Source organism: Herpailurus yagouaroundi, unplaced genomic scaffold, assembly GCF_014898765.1.
Source record: "Herpailurus yagouaroundi ecotype Mexico unplaced genomic scaffold, PumYag 67793, whole genome shotgun sequence".
In the NCBI taxonomy this organism is placed as follows: Eukaryota; Metazoa; Chordata; class Mammalia; order Carnivora; family Felidae; genus Herpailurus; species Herpailurus yagouaroundi.
Window position 1 is genome coordinate 14,307,389 of NW_024420586.1, and position 20,979 is coordinate 14,328,367.

The window sequence follows — 20,979 nt, forward strand, 5'->3', positions numbered from 1 at the left end:
ATATAACAATACAGACCTACTAGCTACCAAACTGGACAACTGCCATTCAAAATGGTCCCTTGAGCACTTTTTATTTCTCAGTCTAAGTTAGTAATACATTTTGATGGCTAGCCAACAGATAGTGTAGTATTAGATAATTAATAAACTATAGACAGCAAGAGTTGGTTGGATTTTTTTTAATCCATTTAAAAATTACCATGCATTATAATTCACTGAAGGAGGTATCAGGTAATAGAGATTGCACTGTCTTATATAAAGAACAGAGACATGTATAGGAACAATAGCTCTCTGGGATTATCTTTAACATGTGAATCTCCACTCGTGAGGCCAATTTGCAGGATGTGTCCTTTTAATGATTAAAATTTAAATTGAAATATATGTGTAAATTTGTTTTTGTGTATACATGTGTGCTGATTGTTTGACATCTGTTTTGAAAACTATTATAGGCATTATTTTAAAAAAATTTTTTTAATGTTTATTTTTGAAGGAGAGAGAGAGAAAGTGAGCAGGGAAGGGGCAGAGAGAGGGGGAGACACAGAATCTGAAGCAGGCTCCAGGCTCTGAGCTGTCAGCACACAGCCCAATGTGGGGCTCAACCTCATGAGCCATGAGATCATGACCTGAGCCAAAGTCAGGTGCTTAACCGACTGAGCTACCCAGGTGCCCCTATTATCTTTAATTTAAATGGTATCAAATTTGAGTTCAGTGAGTTTGGATAACTTTGCAACCAGCTACTAGTTGCTGGGTCCAGGACTTAATCCCTATACTGTTTCTCCAAAGTACTTAAATTTTCTAATCACAATCCAGTCTTACAGACTTGACAATTGTAATGTTAGATAATAATGTGTGTTTAAAAGAAGATATGGAGGGGTGCCTGGGTGGCTCAGTTGGTTAAGTGTCCAACTTCAGCCCATGTCATGATCTCGAGGTCTGTGAGTTTGAGGCCCGCGTCGGGCTCTTTGCTGACAGCTCAGAGCCTGGATCCTGCTTCTGATTTTGTGTCTCCCTTTCTACCCCTCCCCTACTCATGCTCTGTCTCTCTCTGTCTCAGAAATAAATAAACATTAAAAAAAAATTTAACAACAACAAAAAATAAAAGACGATATGGAAACTTCTGGGTTATCAAAACATCTAATTTTTACTAACAAATGGCAGCTGAATAAGATGAGCTTTATAATGCCTTATTTGATTGTAAATAGAATTTTATTTAGTCATTGAACATTTTTTTCATAATATAACATGAGATTTTTTAAATTTCAAAATTTTTTTCTCATAGGGAGGTGTATAAAATGCAATTTTACTCATCAGCCTCGCCATCCCAAAAATTTTCCAGACTGAATGACTTTTCCAAATATAATAAGACCATTTATGATGTGATATTACACTTGAGTGGAAAACTGCCACCTGGAATTCATTCAAGTCAGTCTTTACCTGTGGATTATACTAAAAGGGTGATTCAACTTCATTTTCAACATTCTTCACTTCTTGACTTTCTCAAGTAAGAGCATGGATATGCTAATTTAAGCATGTAATATTGGCTTGGATAGATATATAAGTAGATGGGTAGATTTTGGTATCATTTATCTTTTTATAAAATATTTACTAAGTTTCCTATATATATTATATATATAATACACACACACACACACACATATATATATACACACATATATATATCTGTAAAAGTAATAAAAAATAATAGAAAAATAATAGAAAATAAATATTTCATGAGCTATGGGATTGATAGTCTAAGGCAATTATTCTCAAGCTTTATCATCCATCCAAATCATTATGATAGCATGTTAAGTGAGTTGCTGGCCCTTAACCCACAGAGTTTATGATGTGAATTTGCATTTATAACAGTTTTAAGTAATACTGATTCTTCTTGTCCATGACCTCACTTTGAGAATTCTCACATAGATAAATATGTAAATCCATAGAACTAAAGAGGAATTAAACCAGTAAGTTTATTTCTCAGAATACTGTTCATATAAGCTCAAGTTACACTGTGAATTTTTAGTCTGCATTGGTAAGGTTTTTAGTACTAAAATAATCAGCAAGTGAAAATTTCCGTAAATGGTTGATAGAAAATATAGGAAAAATACTTGTCATTATAATGTCTGTATTCCTCTACAGAGATTAAATGGTGAGTGAGCAAGAAATGGAAAAGCAATGTTTATTAAAAGTCTGAGGAGAGTGTTGGTGATTTATATTATTTTGTCTTCCTATATTTGCAGTATCCTTAACCACTGGAACATCCATAAGCAGTGTTACTGTTCCATCTAATCATGTTCCTGTACCACTAAAATAGCATTTGTTACTTGTAATTATTTATGCAATAGGATTCATATATTTTGAAATATATTAGTTTTTAAATTGGTTCTTCTTTGTGTATGGAATCTACTCCATAGTTAGCCAGAGATGTTCAGCTACCTTAGCGGGGGTGGGGATGGAGGGTAACAAGAGGCATCTCAAAGGAAAGATTTGGTGTTCAGGTTTTTTTTTTTAATTTCCAAATTAGAATTTTTGAGTCCCTGGCAACATTATGGTCTTAAAAGTTAGACATATTACAGAGAGACAGGAAGGTGATGGCAGAGTAGGAGGACCCTAGGCTCTCCTCGTCCCACCAACACTAGATAACTATCAAATGATCCCCAATCCCACAGAAACTGACCTGAAGACTGACAGAACTACACAGCTAAGGGGAGAAAAGAGGCCATATTGAAGAAGGTGGGAAGGGTGGAGAGGTGGTTTAGGGGAGAAATAGATCCTGGCTGCTACAGGGGGGAGGCAGCCGTGGTTACCGAGAAGGGTGAGAGCCAGAGGAGCACACAGGGAAACACACAAGGAGAATGTTTCCCCCTAACCATTGGTTTGGAAAATGAGAGGAACCAGAGGAGCTGAATTTCGGAGCTGAATTTTGGAGCTGAATTTCGTGAGTTCTTGCCACCAATGGGCTTAAACCCTGGAATTTTAAAGATGAGCAGTCTTGGCTGTGATAGAGCTTGGAGGGCACTGTGCTGCTCTAGGAGAGAAGCTGGGCAAACAATCCAAGGGCATACAGTGTGGAAACAGCTGAAGAGTGGCTGGGGCACACAGTGGGGCGATTATTTGCTCCACCTCCATCAGAATTGAAACCCTGCAAAACTCTGGTCAGGAGATGTGGTATGGGCTGGGGTTTGTGATGGTATTCCGGGGGAGGGGTCTCCCAGGCTGGGACTGAGGCCAGCTTGACTGAGAATGGCAGTTCCACTAGAAGAATGTGGGGTGGGGCTAGTGTAAGCAAGTTAGGCAACCAGTGTCCTTGCTGTGCTGCTTCCCCAGGTGGCTGGCTCTGTGTTTATGCCGAGGGGCGGGAGGGAAATGGCAATGGCCAGGTCCTTTCTTCCTGGAGAGGTTGTCTCTGTGAATGCGGCCTGACAGGGACACACTCTGAGAAGAGCAAAGAAGTCACCTAAGGAAACTGAGCTAAGACCCGGCCTCCTGTTCTAGAGGCTGACTAATGACAGGGACGCCACTGAAGATGCAGAAGGGGAGGAGATGGCTGGCTCTGAAGCCACAGTATGAATGACAAATATATGAGGACTGGGATGGGGCTAAGTCAGTTATGAGGGACCTCTTGGTCCTCAATGGGGCTAAGAGGAGAGACGCGAGATTTTCATCTCAGGCCTCAGTGGCAAATGCCCACCCACATGGCAGCTAAGCTCCAGACAGAGATAGGGAACATTGCCAAAGAGACTGAGGATCCAGAAAAGTAATCACAAACCTGCTTGTACAGATACAAAAGTCCCTCTCACCTACTTCATGTGAACCCAAATATAGGACTGATCCATGTTCTGAGAGGCCTTACACAATTTGGAGATCCTTCCTTAACAAAATATCAAATTAAAAATATAAAATTTAGATATACGGATATATACACGGCTTTAGAAGAGACTCATGAAAGTGAGGAAACCTGAAATTGAAGCTTTATTTATTAGACAATATATCTGCCTCTTCCCAGGTGCCATCTTGTGCGGGAATCGAGAGGTCTGAAATTGATTGCTTATCCCAAAGCACAGGATTACTTGTAAAGAGACTGTTAAGTTTAGGAAAAACTAAGATATGTGAACATTCAAGTCTATGTTTTCTTCCTGTTTATCTGTGCCCCATCTGGTTGAACGAATGAGAAAGATTATATCAGTTAAGGAAAACAGCATGGCTATGTATAACTTTGTAAATTATTTTCATACCACTGACTTATTTATGAGTCAGTGTACCCCCACTAATTTGCGTGCATGTTAAGGGTAGGAAGCACTTCTCATTCATCTGGCATCTCTGACACCCAGCATCCTTCATAACACAGAGTGGAACCAATGTTCATTAAATATTTATTTATTAACATTGTCTTTCACAGACATTTGCTTTTTGAGCTTGTGTGGTAACAGGAAGAAAACTTTGAAATTGAGTCTCAGGGTAATCATAGAAGAATGGAAAAAAATTTCTGAGATATGAAAAATTAGGGATAAGAGAAGAAAACATAAAGTATTTGCATTCCAGGAGAGGAGGTGTAGCCAGTCAGAGAGGATCAAGTTGGGAAAATGTGGAGTCTGTACTATGAAAGTTATACATTGAACTTTATTTATAATACTAACCTATAAATTCTTTAATTATTAAAGCACTTATTTCCTCATATCCGTATTAGTTTGCTCTGGCTACCATAACAGACTAGAAGGTTTATACAACAGAAATATATTTTCTTACAGTTCCAGAGACTAGAAGTGCAAGATCAAGGTGTTGGCAGATTGGGTTTCTTATGAGGCCTCTTTGCTTGGCTTGGAGACAGCCACCTCCTCTCACATGGTCTTCCCTTTGTGTACGCACACCCCTGGTGTCTGTGTGTCCAAATTTCATCTTCATATAAGGACATCAGTCAGATTGGATTCGGGCCCACCTAATGGTCTCATTTTATCTTAATCACCCCTTTAAAGGCCTTAACTCCAAGTATAGTCCAATTTTGCAGTACCATGTTAGGGTTTCAACATATGACTTTTTGAGGGGACACAATTCAGCCCATAACAATGCCATATGTCTTGTAAAAACTATTTTGAAAACAGGTATTATAGTTTGTAATAAATTTATCACTCTATTTGAAACAATATGCTTAATTTTTTTTTTGTCATTTGTGCCTGTTATGGAGTTAATTGGGTTTCCCTCCAATTTATTTGTTAAAGCCATAACCCCCAGTGCAACTGTATTTGGAAACAGGACCTTTAAGAAGGTAATTATGTTGGGGCACCTGGATTGTTCAGTAGGTTGAGTGTCTGGCTCTTGAGTTCAGCCCAGGTCATGATCTCATGGTTCATGAGTTTGAGCCCCACATTGGACTCTGGGCTGACAGTGCAGAGTCTGCTTTGGATTCTCACTCTCTGTTCCTCCCCTACGTGTGAGGGATCCCTCTGTCTTTCTCTCTCAAAAATAAAATAAATATTAAAAAGAAAACAATGTAATTATGTTTAATGATATCATAAAGATGGGATGCTAAGCTGTCTGCAAGCCCGGAAGAAAGGGCTCACAACCAACCAAATTTTCTAACATTTTGTTCTTGGGCTTCTTGTCTCCAGAAATGTGAGAAAATAAATTTCTGCTGTTTAAACTACCCAGCCTGTGGTATTCTGTTATGACAGACTGAGCAGACTAACACAGTGCCTAGTGTTCTTTGATATGATTTCATTTATTTATAACCATTAATCATTTTTAGGATGTCATTAACTTTCACTGAAAAAATAAACTTTTTTTTATTATTTCCATAATATAAAACTAAAACAAGCAGAACAAAAACACTATGTACCTAGCATTGAAACTGCAATGTAGGTTATCATATAATCTAAAACTATTGTAACTGTTACTTTCCAATACCATTGATTTTTAAATAAATTTTTCATTCACCAAAATAAATACGCTGAGAAAACCAACTCACTCTGCTTTATACATAAATGTAATTCCATTTGTTATTTCATTTCTTTTATCTTGAAAAACTTTATACCCTTCTTACTTATGCATGACCACTATGGTATCTTATTTAATGGAATGGCATCTAAGAATAAAAATATTTCAAAGCAGCAGTCTAAGAGTGGTTCTGGAAGAATGCACTGATATTGGGTACAAGAGCATGGCTTTTGAATTAGGTAGAGATAGGCTCAAATTCTAGCTCTTTCGTACTTGTGTGAATTTACACAATTTAACCCATTTAAGCTTCAATTTCCATATCTGTAAAGTTGAAGATGATAATTCCCAAACTTAATTGGTTGATAAAACAATTAAAAATATTAAATATGTATGACATGACACATAGTAGATTATGATGATGATTAATTTAAATGAAATAAGTTGTGATCTATGGGTTTCATATGCTAAAATGTTTTCTTATGTTTCTTCAATATGGTAGCCATTAGTGACATGTGGAAAACTGACTCTTGTGATATCATTATCACTGAAATACAATATTTTAGTTTATTTATTTTGAGAAAGAGGGAGAGTGGGGGAGAGAGAGCAGAAGAGGGGCAGAGAGAGAGGGAAAGGGAGAATCCCAAGCAGGCTCCGCACTGTCAGCATGGAGCATGCTACAAGGCTCGATTCCACGAACCCTGAGATCATGACCTCAGCTGAAATCAAGAGTCAGACACTTAACTGACTGGGCCACCCAGGTGCCCCCAAATAGAATATTTTAAAAGTCTGTACCTCTATAAGAAAGAAAAGTTTTATTGACATAAAACTGCCAGAAAACCAATATTTATCAAGTGTGTCTTTATTAGATAAAATAGAAACTTTTAAAAAGTTTTTATAATTTTAAAATAGAAAGCACATGACTTTTGTTTTAATTTTGCTGTGTCCCACTCTTGGTCTTTGATGATTGATTTAAATAAAGTAAATGTTTTAGTTCAATAAGGCAAACATTCTAATGACATTTTAATTTTAGAAAGTTAGTTGTGTTTATCTCTTTTCTTTTAGAAGGGGTTAATTATAATTATTTACAAAAAAAAAAGTTGCATTTTAAAATCTATTGAAGTGTTACCTATGAACAGAAGAAAAAGGGTCAGATGCTTAAATAAATCTTTATTGTTTGTGCATTATAGAAATTAAACAGTTTTCTGATAACTTTAGTAAATTATATGGTACTCAAAATCGTCATCTTATTATTGTAGCGCTGATGTTGGTACAGCTCCCAGTAGTGTTGACACTAACATGGATGGTTTCTGTTTTGACATTTTATGATGTGAGGACACAAGTATGGAAGAATGATTTTGGAGTTAATGCCAAGCCATTCAAATTTATTGCTTTTTTATTAGCAAATACATATGTTGGCTATGATAAAATCCCTCAACATTTCAATGGTTAATAAAATTGGGTCATTAATCCAAGATACATGCATATGTTTCATCATGGAAATAAATATATTAAATTCAAAAAATCATAAATGTTACAGTGAACAATTACAGTATACAAGTGAAATTATATTGATTTATACAATAAATGAGAAATTCAAAAATCTTTGGAGATCAAGTTGAGGATTTAATAACTCATTACATCTAATTTATTTTGTTCTACTTAGTGTAAACTTGGAAGAAATATGTAAATAGAAAACCTAGCATGTAAAAGTGTAATCAAATCATTTATGAAAGTCAACTCTCTATAATACTGATCAGACATAAAATCTATTGACAAAGCACAATCATTAATACTGTCTTAGGGACTGATGAAGTTAGGATTTAAGATAGATTCCAAATGAAAAGAAGAAAACGAGTCTCTTACATGGGAGGAAAAATAATTTTCCCTTGACCCTTCTAGATTCTTGGCTGAGATCCACCCCCCCCCCCAACCTGCCCTGTAATATAAAGACCGGAGGAAAAAATATTGATTGTGTATGTTAAGTTTAGTAGCCCCCCAAAGATTTGAGACTCAAAAGAAAGCCTAAAGATGAGACTTCTATACCATTCTGAGCTAAGGAAAAGAATAGGAGTCTAGGGCTTTCAAGAGGGAAGGGGGCCAAGATGGGGAAGAGGTAATTCTTTGCAAAGGTGAGAGGAGGAAATACTTGTTACACAAAGGTTGCCCGGTCATGCAGATAAAACTTTCAATTGAAAAAGTTATCTATTTCCCTGCAATAGCTCTCTTCCTGGTACAGGCCCCTTTTCTAATGTAAATTTCCTTTCTAAAGGTATGTTTTCCTTTACAAAAGGGTGACTTCTACTCTGTTTTTAGAGCTTCTCCTCCTGCAGTTTCTCAAAATAATTGGTGTGCCAAAGAAGTATATTTTCCAGTGGCATATTCTGCTAACCTTCACTTCATAACAGTGTCTGTAAAATTCTGTGAAAAAATAAAATTCACCTCAGTAAATTTTATCAACGTTTATTTATTTTTGGGACAGAGAGAGACAGAGCATGAACGGGGGAGGGGCAGAGAGAGAGGGAGACACAGAATCGGAAACAGGCTCCAGGCTCTGAGCTGTCAGCCCAGAACCTGACGCGGGGCTCGAGCTCACGGACCGCGAGATCGTGACCTGGCTGAAGTCGGACGCTTAACCGACTGCGCCACCCAGGCGCCCCGAAAAGCTTTTTACCTCACCCTTAACTGTCTACACGAATTTACATAAAAGTTTGTACCAGGAAGGGAGCTAATTACCAGAGATAACTTTTCCTATCAGAAAGACTTAACCACATGGCATGACAAATGACGCTTTACCAAATATTTGCTCTTTTCATAATCCTGTGAATTTTCTCCCTCCCCTTGGAAGACCCAGACCCCTAACCCCTCTCCTTAGCCTCAACTGCCTGACTGCCTCTCAGTCTTCCTGTCTTTGTGGGGCTCCCATAGGTATGTAATTAAATCTGTTTTTTTCCCCCTCTTCATCTGTCTGTCAATTTGATTATTGGATTAACAAAAATACCTAGAAGGTTAGGAGGGAAAAGTTTTCAGTTCCTACAGCACAAAAGCAGATTGGTTATTGCAAAGTTACTTTGTCTAGGAGGGATGGTAGGGATCTTTCAGGCAGATTACCTAGCTAATGCTGCTCAGGCATTTCTGAGGGACTGCTTTCAGATCCCCTTTCTGGGAGAGCTGAAATCATAATGAAGTTAAATCTCACTTTTGGGGACATGGAGTTTAGCATAACTGACTCCATTTGGGGCTTGTTGTCTTTAATATTGCAAAATATTCATTTCATTCTTCATCCTCAACATTTTACTGAGGGCCGATTCTCTGCTGGACACTATGGAATACTGAAATGAATACCACACGGTCTCCTTCCTTACGAAGTTCTCAGTTTAATGTTTCCCTGATAATTTTTCTTAGACTTTCGGTAGCATTTAATAGAAGTGATGATTTCCTTCTGGAATCCCGTATTTGTTTTGGATGCAAGAAAGTATTCCAGCTTCTGCATGTCTCTGTCTTTGTTTAGACAGGCAGCTCAGGGACAGACACCACTGGGATTTCAACTTCATGGATCGTCATCTCATTTGAGTGCTTACATATGCTTTAGGTGGGCGACTCCTGCTAAGGAGTAGTGTTCCATTAAAATTAGATATTATTTAACTCTATAATAATTGCAGCCTAGTGAGGAATCATAGGAGTAATGTAGATGCAGATGGGAAATGTGTGACAATCAAACAGAATGGATGGTGTTTGACTTCTGAACAAAGGAGCTTTATGCATGCAGTATAATTTCTTCCACCAGCTTCCTCTGGCCCAAAGCCAAGGCCAACTTAATCTCTCTAAAACTCTGCTCTTTGCTTCCATCCCCACTAGGGTTCCCTTTCTCACTTCTTTTTTCTCATTCATCTGTGCTACCTTCAAGCTTTGAGCTTATAGAATTATCTTGAGATTCCTTTCCACCTTTTCTTTTTCCCACTTTTCAGTGGTTACAGGACTGCAAAACATCTACAGAGTTGAGTACTAGAGGTGGCATTCTCTGACAAATACTTATCGTGGATGGCATTCTATGGTCACTAAATGAGTTAGACTTGAACATTTAAATCCCCACTAGGAAGCACTCCTGCCCAAACCGTATTAGATTAAACTTCGTTAAAGTGGTTCTGCTGGTGGTAGACATGAATATGAAGACCTTGAATTAAAATATTTCAAGAAATATGACAGTTAAAAATATAATCTTGAATGTGATAAATTCTATACATATGAATATAGATATGCCTTTAAATGTATAAAATATTAAATAGATATTTGCTACAACAGATATACTACTACAAGTTTATATAATCAGAGAAGCCAGAATTTTTGGATATTGTCTGGAAAAATAGGTGATAAATTGTGTTATATTTGGGGGTTTCTATATTCAGGTATATGTTGTGATAGGCATTCACTAAGCATTGGGTGACTAATGATCTGTTAGATGCTTTATTGTATTCATACATTTCCTGGATATTTTTCAGTTTTATAATGTTTTTTTTTTTAAGTTTATTTATTTTGAGAGAAAGAGAGAGAGAAAACACAAGTGGGGGAGGGGCAGAGAAAGAGAGGAAGAAAGAAACAATCCCAAGGAGGCTCCTTGCTGTTAGCATGGGGGGCTCAAACTCACGAACTGTGATATCATGGCCTGAGCCGAAACCAAGAGCCAGACGCTTAACCAACTGAGCCAGCCAGGCACCCCTCAATTTTATAATGTCATACAGCAATAAAATGGTTAGTGTCTTGGCAATAGGAGTCAAGTCATATAACTCTGTGTTCTGTTACTTTTTAAGGATAGATGTGGCTGATTATAGGCAAGTGAAATTCTTAAGATTATAGAGTTTAGTAAGTTCTTTGTCATTATTAATTCTCTAAAGAAAGCATCATATGCACGTTTCATTGTTAAGAGAACTGTTAAGACGATACAAATTTTAAATTTGAAAATTAAAATTCAATACACATTAAACTGTATGACATTGAAATAATTGATGTTCAAATGCAAATGAAATACAAACCATTGAGTATTCTATCATAATAATTTGGACTTTTATTTTATTTTAGCACTCAAGGAGCATGTATTTCTCATGTGCTGCCAGAATTTCTGCTTGAACCAGAAGATTATAAAAAGTGGCTTGAAATTACAGTAAGGGAATACAATTTCTAGAACAATCTACACAGATATTGAATTGACTGATTTCTGGTCTTTGTTAGAAGATTTCATTTTAAAATCTTGGTATTTTTATTTATGAAATGTCTTATGGACTCTGCTTCTCTGCAAAGCCTATGTGTGTGTGTATAAATATTAATATAAATATTAAGAACAAACATTTAAATATATGTGTATACATATACACACACAGACATGTTTTTCTGTCTGTCTAAAAGTTTTTATGGAGTTCCTGTTGTCAGAGAACAAGAATATCATGTCCCCTTCAAGGTCCTTCTAGCTAGACTGAGAATTAAATTGTCATGAGACAGATTAATAGGAGAAAATAAAATTTACTAGCAGACATAAGGGGAATCCACATAGATATGGAAATTCCAAAGAGAGGCAAAATGAGGTATAAAAGTCATCCTGAACTAAGGAGAAAGGGGGTAGGGGTCTGGGACTTTAGAGAAAAGGAATGTACTTCACAATGTGATAAGAAGAGTAGATGTTTGGTAATTAGGTGTTTGCCCTGCCAGACAGATGGGCCACTCATATAAAAATTTATCTCTGCTAACAACCTTATTTTGATAGAGATACCCCCCCCCCCACCACATACAGACTCTTCTGTGAGTTAAGGGAGGGGAAAAATTTCTCTTGGACCCACAGGACCTGGGTTTTGGAGGGACCTGTCCCAAACGCCTTCAAACTCGATCTTTGTGCCAAAGTGACCCATCTTGGGGCAGCCTGCCCTCGGACCCTACACTGTGCAGAAATGATTACATGGCTTTCTTAAATATATAATTGCTTCTTTTAGTGGATCTAATAATGGAGAATAGTTTATTCTTTTGTAAATGATTTTTTAAAGGAAATTTTTAGAATATATATCTTCTAAGGAAATACTGGTTGAATTTCCCTACCACTTGCCATTTCCCTTCATTTCCCTTCTTCATTTAAAGGGGAGAATAGGCAGAAATTAAGCAAAATATGCCTAGTTGTTTTCAAAGTACACAGTTCATTTTATGGAAACCTGCTGAGAAGGGGAATTGCTTGGAGAAGCCTACAGGCTTTGAGGCGACTCTCCTCTCACCACATGACGTGATCAGGAGAACCAGGGGCCTGTCCTTTGACACTGGTGAGTTCCGGTGGCTTAGCCAAAGACCATGTTCCTTTTTGGGGCTCAGAGCTCAGAGTAACTTCGCATTTCATTCTGCCACTTCTGCCACAGAATGAGCTAATAGATACGGTGAATGGATAAATCTCTGACCTCAGTAAGGGGCTGTGTGTTCCAGAAAGTTACCTCTGTTGATAGTTTCTTTTATTGGTACATGGAGAATTAGAGATCTTGATGAATGTGTAAATAGAACATGCAAAAGTTTGTAAAAAGAAAAAAAAAAACCCTTATATGCTACATGGTTAAAACTTTGGACTTATATTTGCCTTACATTTTTACTAATATTGTAATATTTTATTTTATTTTTTAACTCTTCCACTAAATACCTTGCCTGTGTGTTCCTGTGCGCCTAAGGAAAAACCTTCTATTGTTATAGAGATGACTCGGTTTGAAGCCTGGAGTAAAGGGGCATGGACAGATGTATTCCTTCAGATATACAAGGTAACATTTCCAGGCTTGTTCACGGCTAGGGTATTTTGGTTGATTTATATGAATAATGTATTAGTTAAGGTATAGGTAATGATCCTGATTAAAGAATTCAAAAGCACAGTGGCTCAAATAAGGTAGACATTTTCTTTTTCTTTCTCATGGAACAATTGAGAAGGAAGTGCTTTAGGGATAGTACAGTGTCTCTTCCACGCTCAGTACTGGGCTTTCATTGTGGTACAATTTCTCAGAACAAGGAAGAAAGAACACCTACAAGAGTAGTGGAGGAAAAGTAAATACTGTTTAAGGCTGTCAGCCAAAAAGTGTATCATTTCTGTTGGGCAGGATTTACTCACATGATGGTACCTAGCTGCAGGGCATGTTGAGAAATGTAGTCCCTAAAATAGGTAGCTATTGTCATATTCTGATACTAAAAGGAAGCATTAGGGGCATCTGGGTGGCTCAGTCAGTTAAGCGTCTGACTTTGGCTCAGGTCATGATCTCGTGGTTCATGGGTTCGAGCCCCACGTCGGGCTGACAGCTCAGAGCCTGGAGCCTGCTTTGGATTCTGTGTCTTCCTCATGCTCGCTCTCTCTCTCTCTCTCTCTCTCTCTCTCTCTCTCTCTCTCAAAAATAAACATTAAAAATAAACAAATAAAAGGAAGCATTCATTAAAGAATGGATGATAGTGACAATTATGGTTTCTACTTCTAGTACATACTAGACTCTTGCTATAAACGTTATTCTGGGGAGATATGCACTAGGAATCCACGTCAGTAGGTAAGGCCAGTTTTTGAGGAGACTCTCCAATTTACCTCATGCCAAGTTGCATTTGTAGGTAGATTAACATAGCATAAATTATGCCTTCATATCCTGCATCTTTTTTGGATAAACAAAAAAGTCCTGAGAATCATTCCCTAGGCTTCTAAATGTGGCATGACAGATCTTGCCCACTAAGACTCGTGGGGGTTTTTGCTTTGTCTTCACAGATCGAAACCATAAGTAGGGTGAGCTGTGGAACAAGGGAGTTAAAATGAGGGAGAAGTTAAAAAGAAGCAGCAGTCACTGAAAGGAAAGGACAAAATTAATAACTAGATAGTGTGTAGTTTATGTAAGACTCTTGTCATGAGATGTTTTTGAAAAGTTTATTTTATTTTATATTTTTTTAAGAGACAGGCTGCAAGTGGGGTTGGGGCAGAGAGAGGGGAACAGAGGATCTGAAGTAGGCTCTGTGCTGACAGTAGCGAGCCCATTGCAGGGCTCTAACTCACCATCAGTGAGATCATGACCTGAGCCAAAGTCAGACGCTTCAACAACTGAGCCTCACAAGATGCTTTTTAAATGTGATATTGTTTAATCTTCACAAGCAGTAATCTCCAGTTGAGAGACAAGGAAACAAAAGTCCACAGGTATACGTACTATCTTCCAAGGTCACCTGATTTTAGCCATATAAAACCCTCTGATGTAGATGAAGCTTATTTCTTTCTTGTTCTCTGCAGGTACTGAAGCCCCAGGTCCCCTTGCTCCTCCTCTCTGGTAGCCTAAATCTGCCACGGCACCCAGCTACCCAGCCTACCCTCTAGAGAGTTCCTTCTGCTGCATGATTCCTACTTACTCCTCTCCTCTTGTTCTTGTGTCAGCCAGCCCTGCCTTTTGTTTGTTTGTTTGTTTGCCAGATGTCAAAGACAGAAATCCTGTTTTTCCTGGAGTAATTCCCTGAAGAATGTACAAGGGCATTCATGACTCTCAGCCAAACTTAGATTTGGAACATTTTCTTCTTTTTTTTCTTAACTCCAGGCTGTATCATCTATAATTTTGCTCACTAATAAAGAGGAGGACCTCTAAAACAGAAGGGAAGAAAATGCCCTACTTGATGGGCAAACTAGTCCTGACATTGGGTTGTGGGCTTTCTTCACTCATTCATTTATTCACTCATGCATTGATGGATATGTTTACTTCATCTTACCTGTCTTTCCCAACCTATAAGTCTATGAATTTAGAAGACAAGTATTGAGGTGCCTGGGTTGCTCAGTCGGTTAAGTATTTGACTGTTGATTCCCACTAGGGTCATGATCTCACGGTTCGTGGCTTTGAGCCCTGCATCGGGCTCCATGCTTACAGTGCAGAGCTGTCTTGAGATTGTCTCTCTCTTTACTCTCCCTGCTCCCTCTCTCTCTCTCTCTCTCTCTCTCTCAGGATAAATAAAAATTAAGAGAAATAAATAAAATAAAATAAAAACTAAATATTATTTGTAAATTGAGAATTTGGTAGAGTGTCAACTACATAGCAGATGCTCAACAAATACTTGCTACTTAACTATTAGGGTGCAGGCACTGTACTAGGCTCTGAGGGTGTAAACCGGATACAGTCTTTCTGTTCCAGGATTTTGTGTCCTGGAGTATATAAGTAACTAAAAATCTATAATTACATGGAAGCATGACAAATGCTATGATAAGGTAAGCCCAGAGCACTAAGGATGAGTGCACCTAGAGAAGAACCTACCTTTCCTGTGCCTTGGGGAAGGTTTCTGGGAAGAAAATCAATTTAATCTGACTTTGATCCCAGTCACAAGTTAGATTGTAGTTGACTTTGTAAGCCAAACCAAGGAATCTGGACTTTTTGGATTTTAGCCCAGGGTCAGTACAGAGCTAGCAAAGGATGAGGTTAGCATCCTCATGTTTAAACATGAAGTTGACATAATCAACTTTGCATTCTAGACAAATCACACTCTGGTACAGTGTGGAAACTGTTTGGAGCTGTATTTAAGAGCCTGGTGCTGGGAATACTGGTAGTAGTGGGAAAGATAAGTAAGGGGCAGCTTTTGTTAAGTATTAGGAGTAGAAAACAGTAGGACTTGGTTAGTGAATAGATCTTGGGGCGGGGGGTGAAAGAGAGAGGTAAAAGATGACATTGGGTCTTGCTGGGGTGACTGAATGGAATTTGATGCCAGTTACTGAAATAACAAGGCAGTGGGGGTACTAACAGGATTTTGTTGGGTGTGGAGGATGAGATAGGGTAAGAGGGCATAATGAATTAATTTTGGTTGTGCTGTATTATGGTGCCCTGTGTCATTATGAAGTGGGTATATCCTTCAGTCAGGAAAGAGTTCTGGGTGGCAACGTATGTTTGGGATTGTTTGCTGATAAAGTCATAGGAATAGATAAGATTGCCCAATCACACAGAGCTGTGATTCTCCATGTATTGTGTCTAAAGCATGGATAGCTCTAGAAGCTCTAATAAATCAGAAGTGGATTGGCAATTTATCTTGTAAAAGCAAGCAGTGTTGTTGACGGGAGTTTCACAGGTTGGAAATAGATTGTGATTTTCACAATCCCTTTAGGTTCTTATTTTCTCCTTCCTAAAGGTCATGTATGCATTCCATGGCTGCCTTTGTCAGTTCTCCTTGGCTAGTAGTTTGGATAATGGAATATAGCTTGTCTCAACCATTTTGATTTTGTGGCAGTTGCTTATTTTTGCTTGTTAAATTTCCATGTTTAATTATTGCTATTTTCTTCCATTATATTCCTAATTCACAAAAATGTATTGATGGCTAAAAATGGGTCATTGAAGCACAAGAGAGATGAAAAACAATAACACAAACACTCAAATTCAGAATGCTGTTTTAAATGTAAATATATAAATAGGGCTCTCATGTAGATATAAAGGATACATCTGTATATGCTGAAAGAAGTGCATGTGCTATTTTTACCGAAGAATCTGGAAAACAAAAAGGTGATTAATAATATCTGAATAATAAGTTTAGGTAAACACTTTATTCATTTGTTCCCAGTGCCCTGTCTATCATAAGGGTTTTTTTTTAATAGTGGCACAATTCTGTAAAATATTTTGATATTTTTAAACAGACAGCAGTAATCTTTCCCATTAATTAAACACATTTTTCCCAATTCAAAACTTCTGTTATAAAGTTGGAGTATTGCTAGTATTGCTAAAGGTAGGCAAGACCCCAGTTCTACTGAGGCATTATTTAGAATTGCATGCCTCTGTAGAAGACAAGCAAAGATAGCACAAGGGATCATATTTGTGAGGAAAACTGAAAATGAGCTTCAGTTAAATGTGATTGGGAAGAGTAAAATTGGTGAAGTTCTTCTCTTAAATGGCTTTACGGGATGTCCCTTAATGTCAGTGGCATATAGTGTGGAAACTGTTATTCTCATATGTGGTAGCAAATATTGCATGCTTTATTTGGATATAAGGGAGCATATGAACACATTTGCAGGTGTGTGATAAATACATGTGAAAGAAGTAAATGATAACGTTTTGTTCTCTTTACCAACGAAAGCCCATGCTCTTGGAAGAGTGATTCTTTGTCATTAATGTAAGATTAATTTGTAATGTAACCTGGAGGAAATCTGTTGGTGGTAGATATTGATAGACATTTAGCCATTGGTCACAAGAAAGGGTGTTGCAAATGAACCCTTATTCATAGGGAAATGTAGGTGATTAAAAATATGCTTCAGTTCCAAAGTCATTTGTTAAAGGAAATAGAAAAAAATATAAATACTGTTAGGCTACTGAGTTACCTAATTGCTTCACGATCTCTGTCAATTCAAGGTGTTTCTCTCCAATTTTGAGATGTGCTAGTTATGAAGGGGAGGTCACTCTCACATGCATTTTTCTTTTTTTTTTAATTTTTAAAAAAATTCTTAATGTTTGTTTATTTTTGAGAGAGAGAGCGTGAGTAGGGGAGGGGCAGAGAGAGAGAGAGACAGAATCTGAAACAGGCTTCAGGCTCTGAGCTGTTAGCACAGAGCCCGATGTGGGGCTCAAACTCAGGAATGGTGAGATCATGACCTAGGCCAAAGTTGGACGCTTAACCAGCTGAGCCACCCAGGTGCCCCCCACGTGCATTTTCCAACAGGAATGAGATTAAAAATAATATCTTCATAGCACTGATGTTTTTCCATATTGTCATTTTCATTATTTTAAGTGGCTAGCTCAAATGATCCACCAGGTAATCCTATCCATGTTTTGGACATATACCTATAGGATTTGAATATCATAATTTTTAATATGGGAGAAATCACTAAAGCATCTAAAGTTTGGCTTTTTTCCAAGATTTATTGGAGAAAAAAATGTATTGAACTGTTGAATAGACAGATGGACTGAATATGATTGTGTAGTTTCTACGCAGCTTGGGTTGATGATTGGGAGCTAAAACCAGCCTATGTGCTGCTCATGAAGGCTATGAACACTATTCTACTCTGTGTCTCAACAAACGAAGGGGGTATTTTTACTTTAAATAAGGGTACCATCAGGACGACAGTTTCTTAGAGCATGTGTCATTTTCTAATTTGCACAAAGACACTGTATAGGTTATGGAGCTCCTGGTAGTGGAAGCTGAAGAAACTTTTCCCAAAGATGAATGCCATTGAAGAGTAGAATACTATTTAATGCTATTGCCTGAGTTTCTTTACCTTTGGCTTTTGAGTGTGGTATGTTCATCAACCAGCTCGGCATTTGCTCGTTATTTGAAAGTAGATGAAGTACATTTCAATAAATAATCTCTATAATTTCAGGCTTCATGTTGGGCCTGACTGTCCAAAACAATCAAAATGAGCACCTATTCTATGAACCTGTAATTATGAGGTAGGATTTTCTCATTTAGTGGAAATAGAGAGTAAGAAAAGAAATTACTGAATATATAAAGTGATATAGAGCTCAATACATCCATCATCTAGGTAGATGTAAATACCTTGATAGAGTGTAACAATATCATTCATCTCATTGATATTAAGCTACACTTATTCTCATTACTACTACTAACATAATGTTCTAAATATTATGTTGAATCTTTATTTTTTAATTACAACAATTAGTGATCTTTCTTAATGCATATTTAGTGGTTTCTGGGAGATAAAATTGGGAGAAACACACCTATAAAATATGAAGAAAAGATGGCATGAGAAACCTGATATCAAAGAAACCCAGTATTTAAATAGGTAAGGGAAGAGAATCCTGCAAATGAGCTTGAAAAATTGCAAAAAGATAGCATTAATACTTTATGACATGATGAACAAGGAGGGAAGAAAGCCTTTGAGGGAGGGCGTGGTATCAGATGAAATTGATACCAGATGAAATTGAGAGGTTGCTTAAGAGAATGATTAAAAATTCCCTGTTGTAGGGGCACCTGGGTGGCTCAGTCGATTAAGCGTCCGGCTTCAGCTCAGGTCATGATCTCATGGGCTGTGAGTTGAAGCCCCGCATTGGTCTCTGTGCTGACAGGTCAGAGCCTGGAGCCTGTTTCAGATTCTGTGTCTCCCTCTCTGCCCCTCCCTCACTCATGCTCTGTCTGTCTGTCTCGCAAAAATGAATGAACGTTAAAAAAAAATTCCCTGTTGTATTGGACAACAAAGAGGCCAAAGGCACTTTCAGGGTGTGGGAGTAGTAATGTGTTGGGGGAAGGTTATTAGGTGGACTTTGGTTTGATGAACAAAAGGAATGAAAGTGGAGAGCATAAGGGTAGAAAACGCCTTCATGATTTATAACTGGTAGAGGGAACAGACAGAAGAATCAGGGGAATCCAAGTTTCGGAGAGCTCTCTAAAAGCTGAGTGTAAGTGAGCATGTTTTGATATTGCTGAAAAGGAACTGCTGAGGAGAGATAAATTAAAGATCCAAAAGCTAAAAAAGGCAACTGATGCAGGAATCTCCAGAAGAAGATAAGTAGGTTTGGTATCTAGTGCAAGATAAGGGGTAGCTCATCCATTGTTGCTGTAGAGTAGGAAGAAAAGTGAGTGCAGATGCAAGAACTTTGGGACACGTGGTAGGATACTGCCCTGTTCTCACTTAATATGTCAGCCCTTTCCTCTTTGAAGTAGTGATGAGGGATCTTCTGAGAAAAACTAGCATATAGGCTGATAGGGAAGGAGATCTGGTGAGAGATGATTAAGGAGCCAGGAGCCACTATGGGTAATAGGGGTGAGAAGACAAGGGAAACAGATCTCTGGGCCTGCAGGGCTTTATGTTTAATTTTTTTTTTTTTTTTTTACATTTATTTACTTTTCAGAGACAGAGAGAGACAGAGGATAAGTGGAGGAGGGGCAGAGAGAGAAAGAGACATAGAATCCGAAACAGGCTCCAGGCTCTGAGCTGTCAGCACAGAGCCTGATGCAGGGCTCGAACTCCCGGACTGTGAGATCATGACCTGAGCCGAAGTCGGGTGCTTAACCAACTGAGCCACCCAGCCGCCCCAGGGCCTTATCTTTAAATCAGAAACAGGTGCATCTCAGTTTTCCTGGAATCCCTGGCATCGATCTCTGTGGATGATTTATGCAGTGCCTAGGAGCCGAGGTCAGATTGCTGCTGTGCCTTCCACCACCAGCAAACTGCCTTGTAGCTTGTCTCCTCTTTGAGCTTTCTCTCTACCTCCTGTCTTAACTGAAGCTTGTGTCTTCACCCCCAGATCACTTCCAGGTGGGCCTCCTTAGTAGGGGCTGTGGATGAACAAGCTTGAATGCTTCTTTTAAAATTTTCTTTTCTGGAGCACCTGGGTGGCTTGGTTGGTCAAGCATCCGACCTCACCTCAAGTCAGGGTCTCATGGTTCATGAGTTCAAGCCCTGCAGCTGGTTCTCTGCTGTCAGCACAGAGCTTGCTTTGAACGCTCTGCACCCTTCTCTCTCTGCCCCTCTTGTGCTCACATGCGCTCTCTCTCTCTCTCCCCCCGCTCTCAAAAAAAACAATTAAAATTTTTTCTTTCTCTATTCCTTTTTAAAAATTTATGGGGCGCCTGGGTGGCGCAGTCGGTTAAGCGTCCGACTTCAGCCAGGTCACGATCTCGCAGTCCGTGAGTTCCAGCCCCGCGTCAGGCTCTGGGCTGATGGCTCAGAGCCTGGAGCCTGTTTCCGATTCTGTGTCTCCCTCTCTCTCTGCCCCTTCCCCATTCATGCTCTGTCTCTCTCTGTCCCAAAAATAAATAAACGTTGAAAAAAAAATTTTTTTTTTAATTTATTATTGTTTTTCTAGTTGTCTATGGAATTAAATTGTATTCTCTTTACAACAAATTTGTGATCTTGATAGTATTTAGACCTAAGTGACTGCAAGAAATTTTGTTAGGGTGAGAAACATTTGTGGTATGTTTGAGCAATGTTTATTATATTCTTCCATTTAAACAGTATGACCAAGGGAAAGGTAGGCTTCTAAAAATTAAACTTTATCTGACTTTTGCAAATTCCTAAATTAATTGTGCCTTTTTGGGATACATTTTTAGTTAAGGTTTACTAGAATAATTTATACACAGTTTAGAACATTCTGTGAAATTGTAGCAGACTAATGA

The 20,979-nt window shown here is 38.2% G+C and overlaps 1 protein-coding gene across 1 annotated transcript in view; it reads left to right on the forward strand.

The window, feature by feature from the left end:
• Positions 1–20,979, forward strand: part of CFAP47 (cilia and flagella associated protein 47) — a 562,540-nt gene that overhangs the window by 194,499 nt on the left and 347,062 nt on the right. The window contains exons 26-28 of the mRNA XM_040468820.1: positions 1,277–1,498; positions 11,002–11,083; positions 12,615–12,701. Of these exons, the coding sequence (XP_040324754.1) occupies positions 1,277–1,498; positions 11,002–11,083; positions 12,615–12,701 (391 nt within the window). The remainder of the gene's footprint in view (positions 1–1,276; positions 1,499–11,001; positions 11,084–12,614; positions 12,702–20,979) is intronic.